The sequence below is a fragment of the Bubalus bubalis genome, chromosome 8, assembly GCF_019923935.1.
Source record: "Bubalus bubalis isolate 160015118507 breed Murrah chromosome 8, NDDB_SH_1, whole genome shotgun sequence".
Classification (NCBI taxonomy): domain Eukaryota; kingdom Metazoa; phylum Chordata; class Mammalia; order Artiodactyla; family Bovidae; genus Bubalus; species Bubalus bubalis.
This window is the reverse complement of record NC_059164.1, coordinates 31,242,779-31,264,766: the sequence shown is the minus strand read 5'-3', so window position 1 is coordinate 31,264,766 and position 21,988 is coordinate 31,242,779. Positions and strand designations below refer to the sequence as shown.

General features: G+C 35.5%; 1 protein-coding gene across 6 annotated transcripts in view; it reads left to right on the top strand.

The window, feature by feature from the left end:
* Positions 1-21,988, top strand: part of FAM126A (family with sequence similarity 126 member A) — an 85,536-nt gene that overhangs the window by 48,261 nt on the left and 15,287 nt on the right. For all 6 annotated transcript variants that reach the window (XM_025290964.3, XM_025290965.3, XM_025290959.3 and 3 more), the window contains 3 exons: positions 12,519-12,635; positions 15,649-15,736; positions 16,222-16,381. In XM_025290964.3, coding sequence (XP_025146749.1) covers positions 12,519-12,635; positions 15,649-15,736; positions 16,222-16,381 — 365 coding nt within the window. The remainder of the gene's footprint in view (positions 1-12,518; positions 12,636-15,648; positions 15,737-16,221; positions 16,382-21,988) is intronic.

Here is a 21,988-nt window from a genome sequence, read left to right as displayed (position 1 = left end):
AGAAAGCTCTCTAAAGACACAATGAAGTCGCAGAAAACACAACAAAGAGGGTAAAACTGAATAACAATTCAGTGGAAAATTTTGATGAGAAAAGGCTTATACTATATAATTAAAAGTATGGAACTGTTATGACCTTTCAGTTTTTGACATGGTTTCTGTTTTGTTTGCTTTTTATCTATCTTATCTAGTTATTTTTATTGTGTTCTAATTTAGTACCAAGAAATAAGTAGGAGATACTGGTTTTTAAACTTTTCTTGCTAAAAAAAAATTTAGCCAAGAACTTGGTTAAGTAAATTATGATAATTATTGGGTATTAATATATGCAAATATTCAAGACTTCTGATTTAAAAGAATATTTAATGATAGTATATATGGTGTGATTTCAACATTGACTGAATATGACCAGAGTATTAACAGTAGTTATGTCTACTTGGTGGAATTATAGTTTATTGTAATTTTTTTCCTGTGTGATTTTCTGTCATTCTCTAAATTTTCTGTGTTGAACATGTTACCTTTTTTTTTTGGCTGTGCTGTGAGGCTTGTGAGATCTTAGTTCCCCATTCAGGACTGAACCCACGGCCTCAGCAGTGAAAGTACTGAGTCCTAATCACTGAACCACCAGGAAAACCCTGCCTTTCTTCTTTTTTTTTTTTTAAGAAAAACAAGATAGAGAAAATGCCCTTTGTAATTCAAGTAAATAAGGGAAAATATAGAATTCAAGAACTTGTAAAATAATTTTAGATTTGGCAAACTTAGAAAATGTAGCTTTGGGCAGTTAATTAGAGGGAGGGTGCATAGAGCAATACTTAAAAATCAAGTCAAAACAAAACAAAAACCATAAATTGATTCTGTTGATTAGGATAGAAAACCATGCAGGTCAAGAGGGAGAGGAAGGTAACAAGACAGGGGGATTATTAGAGAAGATAGAGAAGCAGAGAGCCGTTCAACTGTTTCCTGAAGTGAAGCATAATTTCATTGCCTGCCCCTTGGAGGATGGTACCAATGTGCCATCGCTCTCAATTACTTATTCTTCTAATATGTTTCTTGTTTTAACCATTTTAAAGGCAGACGTGCCCAGGGTTTTTGAATTTCACAGATTTATAAAATTTCAGAAAAGCTGAAGTGGGTATTTACATGATGTTGCCAACTTTTTCTTTTGTCAAGTCATTGTGTTATAAATATCTTCCATCAACATTATTTAATGAAAAGAGAATATTTTTACACCCAAAAGGGGTAGAGTGAAAGGCAAGGACAAAAATTTCTGAGTTAAAAGTGGGATGTTTCGCACTTCTCATTTCTAATTTCAGTATGGTCCAGTGAAAATGTTACACACTAAAATGAGGGTAAGAACCAATACTTCAGAAACATTGGCTTAAGAGGTAGCTCGATGCTGGAACTTTCACTTGTGGAACTTAAAACACACTATTCTAAAGCAGTGTCTTAGGTGGTAGGACCCAGGGAGATTTGTGTGTGTGTGCACGTGTGTGTGTGCATGCAGATGTTCTACTACAGCCTCCTAAATAAGATCCACTGTTGATGTTTTACTGAAATTACTGATGACAAAGTTAGGAAAAAAATGTGCTGCTGCTGCTGCTGCTAAGTCGCATCAGTCGTGTCCGACTCTGTTCGACCCCATAGACGGCAGCCCACCAGGCTCCCCCGTCCCTGGGATTCTCCAGGCAAGAATACTGGAGTGGGTTGCCATTTCCTTCTCCAATGCATGAAAGTGAAAAGTGAAAGTAAAGTCGCTCAGTCGTATCCGACTCTTAGCGACCCCAGGGACTGCAGCCCACCAGGCTCCTCCATCCATGGGATTTTCCAGGCAAGAGTACTGGAGTAGGGTGCCATCGCCTTCTCCACAGGTCCTGTGTAACTCCAACGGACTGTTTTCTAATATAATTACTTTTATCTTCTGGGTAGAAAATAGCTAGTATATCAAGTTTACCTAACCAGGAAATTAGATAACCTTTTTTAAGAATACAAATGGGGCTGATTTTGAAAACAAAGAGAAACACAGATTACTTTAAAACTGTCTACAGGATATTGGCCAAAGAATATTTTAGTAGAAATGCATTAGATTAACTCTGTACCACAAGAAAACTCATATGTATATTCACCAGCTATAAGAAAATGAAGGAAGAAAGAGATTTATGTAATTCAAAAGACTTAAAACTATTTAAAAATGCTAACTCTTACAGCACAGAGCATTCATAATAGGATCTCTATCAGACTTATCATTTCCATCTTTTTTAATTTGCTTTTGTTTTTATTTTAGATTCTCTATTATAGCATGATTTCAAATCTATTTCTCTTAATTCCTCATTTCCTTAATCATTTATCAAATATTCTAATTAAGGTGTACATTTTTAAAAAATGTATACATAAAAGTTAGAAAGCACTACTATGGGCTTCCCTGGCGGCTCAGACAGTAAAGAGTCCACCTGCAAGGAAACCCATTCCAGTGTTCTTACCTGGAGAATCCCCATGGATAGAGGAGCCTGGCAGGCTACAGTCCATGGCCTTGCCGAGTCAGACACAACTGAGCGACTAAGCACACAGTATCTAATCAAGCAAAGCCTAGTCTATAGCTAGGGAAGGGAAATTGGTTATAGAACTGAGGTGATAAATAAGTTTTAAGTGATTATGATAGTTAAAGTATAAGAGCTTCCTGTTGATCTTAGTCCAAATGCAGGTTTTCAAGTGATCACACTGTGCTATGGCTAATCAAGTCATCTTGGCCCTGTAGCAGTTGTTTCAGATTGCTGCTTAGTCTGGTTGTTGTTGATGATTATGCAAAATGATTGACTAGGCTATCTAAGAGGACAGATTCATAATACAGTCATAAAAATTTCTTGGAATATATGTAGGTTCCATGACAGATGTGTTCTGTTCTATTTTTAACCTTCTGATTATAATGAGTTGTGTAATTAAAACAATCCTGGATACTTCCCACCCTCCACTTATCTATTCTACTGGGCAAAAATCTGTTCAGTTAACTCTAAGCTTTGCTTCTTGATTCAGATTGATGGCCAGTTTGATGCTTGTGTTTTCCTCATATGTAATGTGCACAGACCACTGGAAGGGGACATCTGAAAGGAGGCTAGATTGAGCTAGATTGAATGAGTTTTAGTCAACAGGTTTTCATCTTGTAGTACCGACTCGATGGACAAGAGTTTGGGTGATCTCTGGGAGTTGGTGATGGACAGGGAGGCCTGGCGTGCTCCAGTTCATGGGGTCGCAAAGAGTTGGACATGGCTGAGTGACTGAACTGAACTGAGTACTAAATATTACATTGTTGTTGTTTAGTTGCTAAGTCACGTCTGGCTCTTTTGCGACCCTATGGGCTATAGCCCGCCAGGTTCCTCTGTCCATCAATTTCCCAGGCAAGAATACTAGAGTGAGTTGCCATGTCCTTCTCCAGGGGATCTTCCTGACCCAGGGATCTAACCTACATCTCCTGCATTGCAGGAGAGTTCTTTACCACTGAGCCACCAAGGAAGCCCAAATAGTACATATGACCCTCCTAAAAGCAAACATAGCCACCAATTCTACAGATAAGTTTTATTAGTATATGCCTAAGTCTTGTAAATTTGTGAAAATATTTTTCTTTTCTTTGAGCATCTCTTTTAATACAGTGTGTTTAATAAATGGCTTATCTTGACTTTTGATGTTGAATATAAATATTAAACATGAAAAACTATACTAAGCTATAAGTTAAATTCTCCCCCATTGTCTAAGCAACTGTCCTGATTTTATTCACTTGGTGAGTCACCTCACTGAGTAACTTGAATATGTACTGCTAGGGATTCTTGATCTGTGTGTTTTTTCCTGTATGAACAGTCCTCATTTCTAAGTCAGCCTTCTCATCACCTAATAGATTTGTTCTTGTTTTATGTCTATTAAGGACACCTTTGTGCAAAGAAACCATCCTGTGGATTAATTTTTGTGACTAATAAAAAGAGAGAGGGGGAGGACAGGCTCCTAGCACAGTGTATACCACTTTGTCATCATTCAGTTAAGGACAGCTATTATGTATTGTGCCCCAGTGATGAACACACTTTTTCATTATAGATGCACAGACGTGCTTTCTTTTTTCCCACCTGTTTGAAGTTAACATTCGTTCTAGAGCATACCTTATACTAGGTCATTCCTTGTTGAAGGAACCTACAGTTGACTTTTCACTGCTTATTATTTAATTTGTAAACCTTTCTGCCTTTATAAATCTTCTTCATCCTTCCTTTACAACCGATTTGAAATAATTTTTCCTCCAACAACTTTAGTACTAGTTTTGTATATGGTATTCTCTTTAGGAAAAGGAGAGAAGATGCAGCCTTTGCTGCTGCTGCTGCTGCTGCTAAGTTGCTTCAGTTATGTCCGACTCTGTGCGACCCCATAGATGGCAGCCCACCAGGCTCCCCTACCCTGGGATTCTGCAGGCAAGAACACTGGAGTGGGTTGCCATTTCCTTCTCCAGTGCATGAAAGTGAAAAGTGAAACTGAATTCGCTCAGTTGTGTCCAACTCTTAGCGACCCCATGAACTGCAGCCTACCAGGCTCCTCCATCCATGGGATTTTCCAGGCAAGAGTACTGGAGTAGGGTGCCATGCAGCCTTTACAAGGCTGCTAATTTCAAAGAGCATGAGAAAAGAAAAATGCTTATTGCTATATAGATAATTCTTCCATTTTCTCTTTTCTCCCTTATTCTTCCACTTTTCTGCTCTCCTGGCCTTCTCTTCACCTCCACTCTCACTATTTAAAAAGCAGATCAGAAAAGGAAGAAGTTTTGAAATTGGTTAGTTTTATGTCATAGTCTATGTTTTATCCAAGTAGATATGGAATAGAACTGGACAGAATTTTAAATATTTCTCAAGTTAAAAAAATAGAAAAATTATTGTTTCCCTTTTTTTCTAACTAGTTTCTACTCATTGGTCTGATGATCTAATGATGGTAGTTAATCTATTTTTTTTTCCTACTTTAAGTTCTAAATAAATAGTCTCTCCAGTCAGTCCCACTGGAATTTGACTTTATAATCATTTTGTGGTTTGTAATTCAGTATGTTGACAACAATCTCACAAGTTTTCTTTCAGTCTAAGAATGAGATAGTAGTGTCTCTCAACAGAGAATGAGAGTCATGGCAGTAATTTCCCTCACTGACAAATTGATCCTTAGATCTTCTCCCCAAAATATGTTGACAAAATATGCCTTCCAAAAGGAATTTAATTTTATCATGGTTTATGAATTTGGGAGGTATCTATATGTGACCATGTTGTTGTTGTTTAGTCATTCAGTTGTGTTCAACTCTTTTGCAACCCCGTGGACTGTAGCCCACCAGGCTCCTCTGTCCATGGGATTTTCCAGGCAAGAATACTGGAGGTGGCTGCCATTTCCTTCTCCAGGGAATCTTCCTGATCTAGGGATCAAACTTGCATCTCCTGCATTGGCAGGTCGATTCTTTACCACTGAACCACCAGGGAAGCCCATATGTGACCGCAGAGTAAGTTTAATACTGCAGTAGGGGTTAGGTCACTCAACTGTTCTTTTGTAAGGTTGAGTTCTTATGTTTTGAATTTGTAAAGGGGAATCACATAACTTCAGGATAACCCTCTAATGCATAGAAGAGTCAAGCATTCATGTGACATGTAGCTTTATTGTTGGTTTTTGCTTTGTGATATATCTTATGTAAATTCAGTGAAAATAAAATACAATCTAGGCAGAAAGAATATCTTTGAAGAGCAATCAGAGTACTGAAGAGTAAATCAGAATTCTTAGGTATTAAAAAAAAAAGAACGGAGAAGAGAAGGTAAAGAGATGCCATTATCAGTTAATGCTGCAGCTGTTAGGACTAGATTATTTTGGATGTCGCTCAATGTCATCTCCTTGGAGTTGTCTTCCATTATCATCTTTTCTATATAGTAGCATTTTCCTACCCACCCCAGTTTATTTCCTTTTAGTGCTTATAACACTGTTATTACCTTGTTTGTTCATTTGGCATAGCCTGTCAACTGCTGGGATGACGTCATGACGTCAGGAACTTTGATTTTTTTCACTGCTGTCTGCTCAGAGTTCAAGAGAAAGGCCTGGCATACAGTAAAACTTAGTAACTATTTGTTCAGTAAATGAATGAAAGATGATCTCTTCCACTTGAGATTTGTGATCCGATAAGTACAGTTACAATTAAAGGAAATAATTCAGTTTTAATTTTTTTTTAATCTTTCATTGATAAACGAAAAATTCTTGAAGTCACTTGCAACAGTAGGGGTAAAGTTTTAGTAGCTATTAAAAACTATCAGCTGAAAAACAAACCAAAACCCCTAATGGCTATGATCTGAATGTTTGTGTTCCCATCCACCCTCAGATTCTTATGTTGGAAGCTTAATGTCCAATGTGATGGTACTAGGAGGTTGGGCCTTTGAGAGGTACCTCAGTCATTCATGAGGATCCCTCATGAATGGTGTTAATATTCTTAGCCAAGAGATACCACAGATCTCCCCCCACCTTCTGTCATGTGAGGATATGGCAAGAAGTCTGCAGCCTTGAAGAGGGCCCTTACCCAACCATGCTGGCACCCTGATTGTGACTTTAGCCTCCAGAACTATGAAAAATAAATTTCTGTTGTTCATAAGCCACTCAGTCTGTTGTATTTTGTTACAGCAGCCCAAACGGACTAAGACACTTAACTGTCTGCATTTCTGAATAAAGAAGTAAATAAACCCTCTAATACATGACTGCTTATCTCCTTAGGTAGCTAGTAGAGAAAATGAGAAGGCCTAGATTCCTATATCTTGCCTGAATTGAGAGATCTGGATCTCTAGTTCTTACCTGAAGTAAATTTAACAGTTGGTTGACCATCCTAGAGCCAAGGCAAGGTTGTTTTTAAAAAAAAAAAAAAAAAAATAACTGTGTAATAATAACAGTAAATGATTTTGACCATATTTTCTTTTCTAAACCATATACTTTTCCCCGTTTTCTAAACCTATGTATCTGATTCAGTAAACATCTTCATTAAAATGTTCCATAAATACCTTATGAAAGTTAGAATTCTTTCTCTTGTAACTGACTGATATCTGCATAAAACTGCATTATATCATCGGGAAAGTTTTTGGCTCCTAGTACTTAGAGAAGATTTCTGAAAATCCCTTGGACAGCAGGGAGATCAAACCAGTCAATCTTAAGGGAAATCAACCCTGAATATTTGTTGGAAGGACTGATGCTGAAGCTGAAGAAGCTTCAGTATTTTGGTCATCTGATGAGAACAGCTGACATATTGGAAAAGACCCTGATGCTGGGAAACATTGAGGGCAGAAGGAGAAGAGGGCATCAGAGGATGAGATGGCTGGATGGCATCACCAATGCAATGGACATGAACTTGGGCAAACTTTGGGAGATGGTGAGGGACAGGGAGGCCTGGCATGCTGCTGTCCATGAGATCACAATGAGTCAGACCCAACTGGGGGACTGAATGACAACAACTTGGGAAAAGCAGAGATAGAACTGACCTCAGGGTCAACTAGATTCAGAGGCTCAAATGATGTTAGGTTATCATCTGTTGGCATTGTACATTTTTTTTTTTTCTGACGATAGGCTTCTTTTGTGTGGTAAGAGCAGTGACTACAGGCAGCTAAAAACTGACATTGTCTACCTTTAGTGAACTCAGAAAAAAGAACGTCTCTCCCAGGTTCACTGTGAAAAACAGTCCAGCCCAAGCTTCTGATCTTGCTGTCTGAGGCTTGAGTAAACCCTTCTAGGGCCAAGTTGTGTAGCAGTATTGTTGGAAGAATATGTATCAGTTTAAATATTGGTTTGACTGTTTTAACAGAAATAACGGTAACTTAAAGTAGCTATTCACTTTCTTTCACATAAAATCCCAAGCTAATAGATGGTCTGAGGGCAGATTGGCTCTGTTTCTAAAGTGTTCATGCTCCTTCTTTCTTGGGATTCTACATTCTCTCCAGTGTCCCTCTTGTCTGTATGGTGATGGCTCACTGCTATTACATCTGCCTTCTATCCTGAAAGGAGGGAGAGAGTGGAAGGCAAGCAGCTGCTTTTTAAGGGTACAACCCAGAAGTCGCACCACTTCAGTTAGCAAACCACTGTCTAGAACTAGTCACATGATCAGACTTATGCTAGGAAGGCTATCATGCTAGGAAGGCTAGAGAATATGGGCTCCATCAGGTAGCCGTTGTTCTAGCTAAAACTGGTTGGGGAGTGCGGAGGGGTGTGTGCCTTTATATACGTTGTTAGAAGGAAGAAGGGAACGATAGATCTTAGAGTAGCGATCTCTTGTCACAGGCAGTGTTATTGGCAGCCTCACCATAATCACATGGCTATACTTGATTTTATAGGGGAGGACTAGTTCCTAAAGGTAAGAGGGAAAAGGGATTATTAATGGAAGATACTGGAGGTGGAGGAGAGAACATGACAGACAAAAGTGACACCTGTATCATATACCTAAAAATAAATATATCTGAAGTTTAGCATTTTCCCAAACAGTATGTGATATTTGTCCAAATTGATTTAATGGCTGACAGCCAGTCAGCTATCCAAACTAAATGTAGGGCTAATTAATTACACATTTCTCTTATTCTTTCCTTCTCAATCCCTGTTGATACTTAATTGATGTGAGTCCAGTCCCACCGATTCTCCTTCTCCCCACAATTACTTCTTTAGTTCAGGCTCCCTTCCTCCCACTCATGGGGTATTTTGACACTCTCCTCTCTAGTCTCCCAAGATAGCCTGGGTGATAGCAAAAGACCAATCTGATCATGTCAAACCCTTGCTTAAAACAACAAAACAAAAATCTTAGTTGCTTCCCATTGCCTTCATGATAAAGCGCAGCAAGTTATAAAATGCTCTGACTCCTAACCAGCTAGCTTTTCTTACTTTTTAGTGTCCTAGCATTCTATTCCTACTAAAATTCTACCAGTCTCCTCAGTATCACAGTGTTTCATCTTTCTCTGGTTTTGCCCTTTACTATATTTTCACCTAGGGCTTCCCTGGTGGCTCAGTGGTAAAGAATCTGCCTCCAATGCCAGAGACATGGGTCCAGTCCCTGGGTTGGGAAGATCCCCTGGAGAAGGAAATGGCAACCCACTTCAGTATTCTCTCCTGGGAAATCCAAATACCGCTTTTTCTTCAAGGGGCTTCCCTGGTGGCTCAGATGATAAAGAATCTGCCTGCACTGGGAGACTTGGGTTCAGTCCCTGAGTTGGGAAGATCCCCTGGAGGAGGGCATGGCAACCAGTCCAGTATTCTTGCCTGGAGAATCCCCATGGACAGAGGAGCCTGGCAGGCTGCAGTCCATGGGGTTGCAAAGAGTTGGAAGTGACTGAGCAACTAAGTACACGTAGTTCAAAGAAATCTCTTTCTGGAAAGCTTTCTCTGACCCTCTACTTCTTCCACTAGCATTTACTTCTCTTTCCTTTTTCTACCTCTGTCACTTAGTCATTGAAAATATTTGTTTACTACAGTCTTTTTCATTCGATTATGAATCCCTGTGGGAACTATATATTTTATCTATATCCCTAGTGTCTGACACAATATAAATCCTTAATAAGTATTTATTGAATGAATAAATGAATTGAGAAATCTTATCTTTCACATAGTGGTTCTCAGTTATTTACTACCATCCCTATCATAAAGGAGTAAAGTGTAAGAAGAAATTGTTCTAAGTTTGCTTTTTTAGGTAATAAGAGTAGGAGGAGTCTCTTTTCTAATTTGCATATCAGTTCAGTTCAGTTCAGTCGCTCAGTCGTGTCCGACTCTTCGCGACCCCATGAATCGCAGCACGCTAGACCTCCCTGTCCATCACCAACTCCCGGAGTTCACTCAGACTCACGTCCATCGAGTCAGTGATACCCTCCAGCCATCTCATCCTCTGTCATCCCCTTCTCCTCCTGCCCCCAATCCCTCCCAGCATCAGAGTCTTTTCCAATGAGTCAACTCTTTGCATGAGGTGGCCAAAGTACTGGAGTTTCAGCTTCAGCATCATTCCCTCCAAAGAAATCCCAGGGCTGATCTCCTTCAGAATGGACTGGTTGGATCTCCTTGCAGTCCAAGGGACTCTCAAGAGTCTTTTCCAACACCACAGTTCAAAAGCATCAATTCTTCGGCGCTCAGCTTTCTTCACAGTCCAACTCTCACATCCATACATGACCACTGGAAAAACCATAGCGTTGATTAGACGGACCTTTGTTGGCAAAGTAATGTCTCTGCTTTTGAATATGCTATCTAGGTTGGTCATAACTTTCCTTCCAAGGAGTAAGTGTCTTTTAATTTCATGGCTGCAGTCACCATCTGCAGTGATTTTGGAGCCCAAAAAAAGAAAGTCTGACACCGTTTCCACTGTTTCCCCATCTATTTCCCATGAAGTGATGGGACCAGATGCCATGATGTTCGTTTTCTGAATGTTGAGCTTTAAGCCAACGTTTTCACTCTCCACTTTCACTTTCATCAAGAGGCTTTAAAAAAAAAAATAGGCTTTTTAGTTCCTCTTCACTTTCTCCCATAAGGGTGGTGTCATCTGCATATCTGTTTTTATAATATAAAACAAAATTTGAGTTGTTTTATTTCATGTAGAGTTGATTTTTCTGAGCTTATCTCAGGCTGCTATAACAAAATACTGTAGATTGAGTGGCTTAAACAATAGTTCTGGAGGCTGGGAAATCCAAGGTGAAGATGCCAGATTTGGTTCCAGGCAAAGACCCTGTTCCTACTTTACAGGTGACCGACCACCTTCACATGGCTGAGCATTCTCTGGCCTCTCTCAGTCTTTTTATAAGGTCACTAATCCAGTAATGGTCCCCACCCTCATGACCTAGTTACTCTCAGGGTGTCCCACGTTCAAAACCATCATATTGGGGAATTAGGGCCTCAACATACAAATTTTGAGGGAAAGGAAACATTCCATTTTTAAGTATCCCTGTTCCCTCTTACACTTGGTTCTAAAGAATTTTAAGATCCTGTCAATATCAAATGAATTTATATTTATTCTTTAAAGTTGCTTTGAATAAATGATATCCTCAAGGGGGCATTTTTTGAAGTTGTCTGTAGTATACTTGGACATGTTTAAGTGAAGGCTTAGATTTATTGAGTAGACGGAATATTAAGTTCCAAGTAGTAATTGGGTGGAGGGGTAAATTACAGGCTGTTTTCTAGTACTGTATTAAGTGAAGGTTGTGCTGGTGGTTGACAGAGGTGATGGGGTGGTGTTGAGAGGTGGGCAAAAATGAGTAAAGGGAGTGAAAATGTACAAACTTATAGTTTTGAAATAAGTAAGTCCGGGGATGTAATATACATCATAGTGACTATAGTTAATACTGTACTGCATATTTAAAAGTTGCAAAGAGAATAAATCTTAAAAGTTCTTACCACAGGAAAAAATTTGTAACTGTGTGTGATGGATGTTAACTAGACTTATTATGTGATCAGTATGCCATATATACAAATACCCAAACATTTTATGGTATATCTTTAAAATAATATGGCTATATCTCAAGAAAGAATAATAAAGTAAATATTAAATCAGATAATAAAGCAAAAAAAAAAAAAAAGTGAGGGCTGTGTTGTATCAGTCACACCATATTATGAGAAAACAACTGGTTTCCAATTTTATTAGAGATAGAAGCTTAGTGTTTATTTAAAAGCAGTGTATGTGGATTATAGAATTAGAAAATACATATAAATATAGAGAAGAAAATAGAAAACTCTGTGTCCTTGTATATGATTATTTTACAGTGATACATGCCTTTCACCTACTTGTTTGTTACAAAATGGGATAGGATACATGTGTTTATAATTTTTCCCTGTCATTTAAATTGACTTTCAAAACATGTTTATTTCATATTATTCTCTGTCCCCAGGGTTAGACTTTGAGGTGGCTGCGTATATACTAAACTAAATACTCTTTAAGTATTCTTTACTAAAGACTAATGCTTATTGTAGATTCTTTCAAAAATGTTAGTAAAATCTATTGGTCTGTAAGATTCTACCTTTGGTGTCATGTTTAGACATGTGAAAACTAGTATTTTATGTTTTATTTATGGTATTTTAACAAATTTCAGTCCATCTGAAATTTATTAAGATGTACTATATGAAGTTTGAGTATAATTTTAGAATAATTTTTTGGAGCCTGCAGTTTGTGTCAAGAACTTTGTCAGGAATAGAGGATCTTATCACTGATCTATTCATGCTGAATAGCACTGAGTTTCATGTTTTTTATGATAACCAAAAATCATTAATAATAAGATCAATAATAATGATTGAACAGAATTAGTGAACTAACTCTGAGAATCTAGTTCACTTATATTTTAACATACCCCTAGCTTTCTACACTTTTTTCTAGTCTTACTTCCTCAGGAAAATGTTCTAGACAAATGTTCTGTTTTGAAAGATTCCTTGTTTCATTGCTATTTGGTTTGTAATGAGAGCATACCTTGTACATTGTTAACTTACAGATGTTAAAAAATATATTATCTATATTTTTACTAATTTTGCAAATATATTTATTTTGGTCTTTCTAGAATCTGTGTTTGTGGATATCCTCGGCAGCATGTAAGGAAATACAAAGGTATAAGTAGCAGGGTACCAGTTTCTTCAGGATTCATGGTGCAAATGTTAACAGGAATTTATTTTGCCTTGTAAGTTTATTTCATATACAAAGTTAACCTTTAATCTCTTTGGAAAACTATAGTCTTATTTTATTGTTACTGTGTTATAATCTCAATAATCAGCATATTTTTGTGAAAATATGAATCAATATCCTAATAAGTTTTATTATTTAAAATAAATCTTTTAATATTCTAAAGAATTTGTAACCAACTAAAGCACTTTGTTGTCTTTAATTAAAGGACAGAATGAAAATTATTGATACCTAAATACACTCACAATTTCTTTCGTCATTACTTTTTTTTTGCTGTAATTTCCAAATAGCATTTTTCCCTAATGAATATCTTTTTTCCATTTCCAGAAATTTTAATTATTTTCCCTAATGAATATCTTTTTTCCATTTCCAGAAAATTTTAATTATTTAAAATTTTAATTATTGACATCTTAAAGTCTCTTTTATCACAAAATTTATTATGAATATGCTGCTAATTTTTAAAATCAATGATATCTTATTTGTTGCTTTAGGTGTTAATACTTTTCCTTGAACCTGATCTTTTACTTTATAATTCTCTTACTATATATATTATATTCACTTGATACCCTAATTTTCCCCAGTAGATTATAAACTTCTTCCTTTTTTTTTTTTTTTCCGTTTGGCCACACGACACAGCTTGTGGAACCTTAGTGCCCTGACCAGGAATCTAACCCACATCCCCTGTGCTGGGGAAGCATGGAGTCTTAACCACTGGACTGTCAGGGAAGTCCTGGTTATGAGCTTCGTAACTGAAGGAAGAATTTATGATCTTTGGACCAAATCTGATCTGCTCCCTTTAAAAAAAAAAAGTTTTACTGAAATGCAGTGACATTCGTTTATGTATTGTCTGTGGCTGCTTTTGTGTTACAGTGACAGAGTTGACCCCACGAACCTAAAACATTTATTATCTGGCCCTTTAGGAAAAATTTTGTTGACTTGTGTTAGACCAGTAATATTGTTCCAAAGCTCTTGGATGTTCTGATCTATTTTACTTTTTCTCTTTTTGGCTGTGTTTCTGATTGAGTAATTTCTGTTGATATGTCTTCATGTTCCTCGATTCTTTCCTTGACTGTGTTAAATCTACTAATAAGCCCACTGAGCACATTCTTTATTTCTAGCCTTTTCATTTGGCTTTTTCTTATAGTTCCTCTCTCTGCTAAACTATCCATCTATTCATGCATGTTGCCCCTCTTTTCCACTAGAGACTTTAATATATTAATCTTAGTTATTTTATTTCCCCCAGTAACTGTAGCATTTAAATTCGGTTCTGTTGTTCTTTGTCTCTTGATAGTGGGTTGTTTTGCTTTTGGCTTTTTGTGTGCTTTGTAATATTTGACCATCATTTTGTTCACGAGTAGGACAGTAGAGACTGAGGTAAATATTATTTATGCCTAGAAATGGATATGCCTCTTTTCTAGTATATTAGTAGAGTTATTATAGACAGGAGTGAGCTGGGACTGGATTTCATTGTTGCTTAGCAGCAGCAGCAGCAGCATGGTTACCTATATCGTACCATCTACTTCAGATTCCTTTTATGTTACCTGGTACTTAGAGCTGGAGAGTTTCTCCTCAATATTCTTGCTCTATCCTTTCAGCTTTCCCGGTGTGTCTGTACCTCAGAGAGGGTCTCTCTCCATGTTCTTGCCTCTCCTTTAGCAGCAGAGTTCTGTTGCATGTTTCTAGATATGTACTAGCCTGGTTCGGGGTGGTGGGGTGGAGGAAGTGGTATTTTCTGGTGTTTTGGTCTAGTCTCATTTCTAAGCAGGCCCTAAGTCCTTGCTTATCAGGGTAGGAGATCCTCAATGGTCCTGACTCTCCCTTGCAGGTAGAGTTTTTTTCTTTTTCTCCCCTTCACAGCCAGAGTTGGTCTTTGCCTCTGCCTTTGGGGTGAAATGGTTTGCTGGTCTTCCCTAAAGGCTTTAAACTTTTGTTCTACTGAAAGGGTCTGGCTGGCCCTTGGTGCCTTTTCAACTGTGGTGGCCATTCTTTTCCTTCAGGCCTACACCGCCAAGAGCAGCGTTCTCTGGTTCCCTGCTTTGTGCTTAGCTTTTCTTATGAGTGCCTAAATGTGATTTTTGGAGAAGAGCTAATGAGTGGGTATGAATCCCCTTGTATCTACTTCCAGAGTTTCTGTATTCTTGTCTGGCCCACACCTGGCTTTTAGGAATTTGTTGAAAAGTTTAGCTGGATTTCTCTTACCCACCTGCATTTGTGGCCTGACTCTCCTCAGGGTTACTTGACTGCTGTTGAGTGTTGGGCTACTTGGTTGCCCTGTGACCATAGCTCCTTGTTGCATTCATGAGAAGTTATGATTTTTTAGATTACTTGGCTTTATCTTGTGTTTAGGGTGAGAGCAATGCTCCTTCCATTTTTTAGGCCTCACTTGTACTCTTGATGTAATTCACACTCTTATTTTGTTATCATATGAGAAAGCCATTATTTCCCTGTCCATTCCATCATTGAGCCAATTTTTAGGAATGGTTTCACCATATCTGAAAATTAATCCGCACACACATTTCCCCCTAATATCTCTGTGATACATGTAGCATATATCATATACACTTCTAATTGACTATGTGAATGCAAAGAAGTAACTACTTAGGATTCTGCAAGCCACAGTAGTTGTAGATTTTCATTAAAAACTGTGGGAGTTACAGAGTAATTTGACCATAAAGTGTTCTGAACATTATTCCAAGGTATATAATTTATTATGCTCTGACTTGTTTTGAAAGCATGAAATGCTTTGAAATGCCTAGCTTTTTGGGTACATGTTCTATAAATAGACATGTTCTTTAGAGAAGAAATGTACATCTATAAAATTTTCTGTTAATAGACTTTCAGATACAATTGAAAGGAATTCAAAGATTAAGAAAATATTTTTAATGAGGGTAGAATGCTAAGAAGTGTGCTAATATGATCAATTATTTTCCTCATTAAAGATAAAGTTTCTTATTATATCTTAATTCATATAGAATTAATTTAAAATAATTATACTTTACTTAATTTTATAGTTACAATGGAGAATGGGATCTAGCTCAAAAAGCATTGGATGATATTATATACAGAGCCCAGCTAGAATTATATCCAGAGCCATTGCTGGTAGGTGCCTCACTTACTTATGTAAATTTCATAATTTAAAATTTCTCAGCTTAAAACTATAAATTAAGAAGCCATTTGTAGTGCATTAATACATTATTAATACTCAATGATTCATGCTTCTGTTGTAATAGAGAACTTTTATACTTGAAAAAGGTATATATAATTTGAAATTTTCATTAAGCTAACTTCTTAGCCTGATAGTTCTTTTCATATATGTAAGAATGCTTTCATTAACATGCTAGAGCTGCATTTATTAATTAGCATTAGGAAATATAATTTAATATTTTGGAATTTTAAATTTCATCACATACATTTTTAACTGTGAATTTTGTTCTTACTCCTTAATTTAGAGGATTTATGTATCATGATATATCTTGGAGGAGTTATTCTTTTTAAAAACCTATTAAAATTTAGCATCTTGTTTTATCTGAGTATAATAATACATCTATTCAATGACAGTCTTAAACTATATTTTTCCTTCTTAGGTTGCTAATGCAATACAAGCTTCGTTGCCTCACGGTGCCATGAGATCTAGTAAGGAGGGTACAAGGTGTATTCAAGTTGAGATCACACCAACTTCCTCTAGAATATCAAGAAATGCAGTAACCAGCATGTCAATAAGAGGTCACAGGTGGAAAAGACATGGTAAGAATTAAAACACTCTTCAGCTTAGAGGATTGTTAGTACTGTCCCCTTCTTCTCTGTATTTAAGGTGCTATAGCTTCTAAATTTAGTAAATAATATTATAGTGGCATGGAAGAAAGAGCTGTTGACCTTTAACTTTTCATTTACTATCCGTGAATGGCAGTCAATAAGAAAATAGAGCCCCTTATGTTACATGTATGGATGAAAATTTATTTAAATGTTGAATTGGCTTTAAATTTTATTTCAACACAATAGGATGGTAGGAAATACATGTTTCAATTATTAATACATTTTGGGTTTCTATTCACAACTGCTTGCAAATATTCCTTAATGTTCTTGATTTTTGAACTCTTCAGCAGGTATACTTCTATACTAGAATAGAACAATTATAATATAGGGACTTAAACATTTTCTTCTGAAAGTCTTAGTAAAGAATCCTATGGTATTGATCCAACTCTAGATATTTCTATATTCTGGAAGTTAATTTTCTTGCAAGATTATTTGTTTTAGTATTCGTTCTTGACTGCTTCATTTTATTCTTTAAAAATTCTACTGGAAGTTAATTCTGTTTACCATGACCTTCTCAGTGCTTTCCATCACTCTACTTTCTCTCATACCTTATTTTTTATTTGATTTCTTGTTCTTTTTATAACCCTCCTCCTACCTAGAAGTTAACCAGAGAATGGGAAACAAAAAGCTGCTTCTTTGCCCCAAGCAAGCATATGTATTGGTGTAAAACAAAATCCACTCTCTGTTTTCTTCTTCCTACAAACTGCAATGAAAATGGTAGCTCCTTTAGTATATTTGATAGTTCCAGTTGTCTCTATGATATCTATAGAGAAAATGCAAAAGTGCCATGATTCACTATGAAATAGAAAGTTGATAGCAGTCACCATTGTTCCTACGCAGGGAATCTAGAAGGCTGTATGTCCAAAAAAAAAAAAAGATGATGGAATTCTCCAACTTAACCAATGATCATTTTCAATCTTTTCTTTTTTTAAAGTAGTGTGATAAATTCCTGAATGTCCTTTAGGAAGGCACAAAAAAGTGGAAATATGTTTGCCATTATCAAGGCAAATTCTGCTATTGTTTAAAATATAGGGTCTAAACATACATCAGTTTCTTCAGTGAAATTTATGCTACAGTTTGACTAGATTACAAATAGAAAGTCATTTAATTAGATATCACCATGTTACCCTAGAGGTCAGTTTTTTGTTTGGGCACTAATAGGTGAAAATAGGCACAGAGGCGATGAACCAGATTGTATGGATCCATTGTGGCCATAATTGCTCAAAAACTACCACTACAGGAAATACAAGGATGAATTTTAATTCCTTTTCCACTGTTGCTTCTTTCTATTTAGGTGGACATATTGGGAACTAGGGGGAAAAAATATAGGTCTCTTAGTTAAAAATGTGAAATATTGAAGTTTTAATGCTTAATTGTATTTGTATATATGTACATGTGAAAGAGAAGATTTGCATATGTGTCCATAAATGCATTTAACGAAATAAGATGTATACCCAGCGATAAAATAGAAACCATTTTTTCAGAAATATTGTATAGCAGTAAATTACCAAAACAAGAAAAGACTACTTGAATATATTGTATGCACTAGATTCTTACATATCTTCCAGATTTTATTTTGGCTACCTCTTGAAGGGTTGGTACAGTGTCTTAAGGCTCCAGCCTCATAGGCTCCAGCCTTTCTTACTACATTTATTCAACCTTCACAACTCTAGCACTTGGGCAACTCCTATTTATGATAACAAAAAAGTCAAGAATGAGGATTTAGAAGAGAATGCACTATGAAAAGCAAGTCAGATGCATGTAGCAGAAACAGAATATAGCTTAGTCTTGTTGACCATTCATCTTCAGTGTGAATTCTGTTTATCCAGTGGACTCTAAAGTATTCCTAGGCCAAGGTCCTTGTTTATCTCCACAGGTAGATTACATTCTCCCTTTTTAGAGCAGTCTTGGCTTTCCTTCCTAGAGCAGTATTTTTCATTGTTTTGCTGAGTTGAAAGCTTTTCTGTTTTTCATCACCATGGTCCTGATTCCTATCTGAACACCTTATCATTGTTCTGGCTCTAGCTGATACTGGCTTCTTGTTGGGAAGATAGGTATCTTTACTATAGTTCTTAAATATGTAGATAATTCTCAATTTGTAAATGGATTTTTAAATTAAATGTGTTTATATAGATTATGTTTATTATATTCACATATGAGTTATATATAAATTATAATGAATTTAATTTATACATTAATTTTTACAGAAACAATGTTAAAGGGCCTGTGGATTCCAGGGTGATCCACAAAAGACTTTCTGTCTCATAATGGTTCTAAAGCATAGCACTGTAGAATGTAAGGTTAGTTTATGACTATGTGAAAACACATTCAGAGTTTGTTTCTAGAATGCTAAATGTGTTTTGTGTTCCACCTATATCTGTATCATTCCCTTCCAACACCAACCCTCCCAGAAGGAGGGATTTCTTCTCAGACCCTGAACTGTATCACATGGTAGGAACATGGAATATGCAACTTTAACTCAGTGATGATGAGGGTTGGGGTAGGAGAAGGGACATGAAACATGAATGTTAAGGAATATTTTTTTTTCTCCTTGCTTCTTCCCTTGTTATTGCCAGTGCTGGGAAAGAAGAAAGCAGTTGTTCTTTTTCTTTTTTCTTTCCTTGGATCTCGTCCCTTTTTCTTCTTATTTTAAAAATGAGATATAATTGACATGTAACATAGTTTCAGGTATACAGACAGGCATCAATATATGAATACATTGTGAACTGATCAGTAAAGTAAATCTAGTTAATATGCATTTCCACACATAATTACCTTTTACCCCCTCATAATGAGAACTTGTAGGATCTACTCTCTAAGCAACTTTTAAAATACACCATACAGTATTATTATTAACGAATAATCACCATGCTATACATTACATCCCATGACTTATGTTTTTATAACTTGAAGTTTGTATCTGTTGATCATTTTCACCCATTTTACCCACTACCATTTCCCACCTCTGTTCTCTGTATCTAGTTCAGAGTTTTTGTTTGTTTTTTATATTTCATATATTAGGAAGCTCACATGGTATTTGTCTTTCTCTCTCTGACTTATTTCTTAGCATAATTCCCTTAAGGTCTATCCATATTGTTGCAAATGACAGGAGTTCCTTCTTTTTTATGAATAAATAACCTATCACATTTTCATTATTTATTCATTTGTTGATGGATGTTTAGGTTGCTTCCATATTTATGTCTTTCTTTATTGCCTCTCTTCTTTTTTCTCCATTTTCCATCCTAGCTGGGGAAAAAAGGGGCAGGAGTAAATAAGGTTACCGAAGTGATCAGTCAGAATTTTCTTTTTTTTTTTTGACTTTTTTTTTTACACCTCCCTATTTCATTAAAAAATATAGGTAATTAAGCCATATAAATGTATTTGTTTGCATAGCTGAGTCAGCAAAAATTGCTCATGCAAACAAATACATTAAATTGGAGCACTTAATCACATATTTTCTTTTTCTTGTTTGTAACAACAAATAAAAAGTATCTTTACAGCTAAAACCAATTCATATTGTAGTATGACATTAATTTTGAACATTTTTAATCATTTGCATTCAAAAATTTTTTTATGAACTCTTTTTGAATGTATTTCAGTATTCTCTGAAGCTTCCCAAAGTTAAGAATTTATCTATAATTTATATATGTGTATTAATGGAAAGCATTCTTTTGGAAAATAAAAAATTGCTTTAGCTTTAGCATTTCCACACATTTCAGAACATGTATCTCTTGCCATGACCTTATTATTGTTAAATAACAACCCAAATTTCTAGAGTTATATTTTGGCAATTTCAATTTTTAAATTATTATTATTATTATTAATAGATTTTATTTTTTCAAGAGCAGTTTTAGGTTCACAACAAAATTGAGTGGAAAGTACAGGTTCCTGTATACCCTCTGACCACTACCCTTTATCAACATTCTTTATCCTCCCAACAATCAACACTCCAAGCAAGAGAGATGTTGCAAGGCCCTGTCACTCTAATTTTGATGAGACAGTGATTAAAGAGAATGATTTTTAAAGAAAAGTTAGTTTCTGCTGATGTATTATTTTGGAGAGACATGTTTGACCATAGGCATCTTTGCCTGATTTTCCCCACTCTTTATTTAGTTTCTTTGATATTGTACTGATGAAGCATAACTTAATGTTGTGTTTTCAGACTTTTGAAATTCTGTGTATAAATTTTTGAGAAAGTTTTAATGAATTTATAATTCCATGTCAATACATATGTTTGGAACTAAAATTATAATGTAGAATTGCTGCTTTTGACGTTCAAGGGTCATAGTTTCATAATTAATACCTTTATTTATATATATTATTCATTCTTTCAAACATACTGTGTTTTACTTAGTGTGTAATTTTTAAACCTATATTTTTAAGCCACTTACAGATTGAGGGCTATTTAGAAGTCATAATTTGAAAGTAAAATGCAATTAGAGAATGATAATAGCAGAAAAAAGATTTTTAAAAGCATTAAGTAAGGTAAGAGAAGAATGTGAGTAGATTATGACCATAACAAGAATCAAATAAAAATTCCAGTAATAAAGGTAAAACTGTGAAATAATTAATTTTTTAAATTAATAATAAAAATGCAATTTTATTTTCTTAAATATTTATTACTTTTAAAAAACAGAGCTAAAAGAAAAGCTGAAGGTATTTCTTTATAATAATGCTTCTTGTCTATAGTTATTCTTAAATGTTGCTTCTGAAGCTGTTTTCATTGTCTGCCATTTCAGCTATGAGTCCTATTTCTTAAATCCCTGAATAATTCTCTACAATTTATACTTATTTATTTCCTTGTACTTTTCCATTCCTTCTCCTCTTCCAGAGCAAATTTAATTTCTTTTTTTGTGTGTCTGTTTCCCCACCACCACCATTATGATTCACTCTTCCATTTTTTAAAATTATCTATACTTGGAACAATGCAATCAACTTTCCTCCTTTCTTTTAAAATGGTATTGAAATACCCATTCCATAGAAGTCCCCTAACTAAGTTATAGTTGCAAATAATGAGTACTTATAATTTTTGCCAGCTTGTTATCAGCTAAAGTCTTATCTAGTGAAATCCTAATTTTTTATTACTTCCTACCATTTTCCACTAATACATTTGTGATATAAATGAGATAAGTCAGTGAAAAGCATTTTGGTATGTTTTAAAACACTGCATAAAGCCTGATTGTTTATTAATTAAAAACTATTTGCTTTATTTTATTAACTGCACAATAGTATTCTTGATAAGCTTTTATTAGCAAGCTTCCTATTCAAATGATCCTGTGATTGATTAACTCTTTCATTGACTTTCCTCAATTTGAGACAAACGTGTTGAGTTTAAGTATATCAGACAAAAAATATGTGATATATATATGATACAATATGTGATACATATCTGATATAATAGTAACAATCAGTTTAATGATATTTTAAAAATTTCTATAACCCTGAAGTTTAGTACTCTAACTCATATTATCTGACATTTATATCACCATTACAGAAATATATCACATTACAGTAAGGATTTTTTTAGAATGTTGTTTC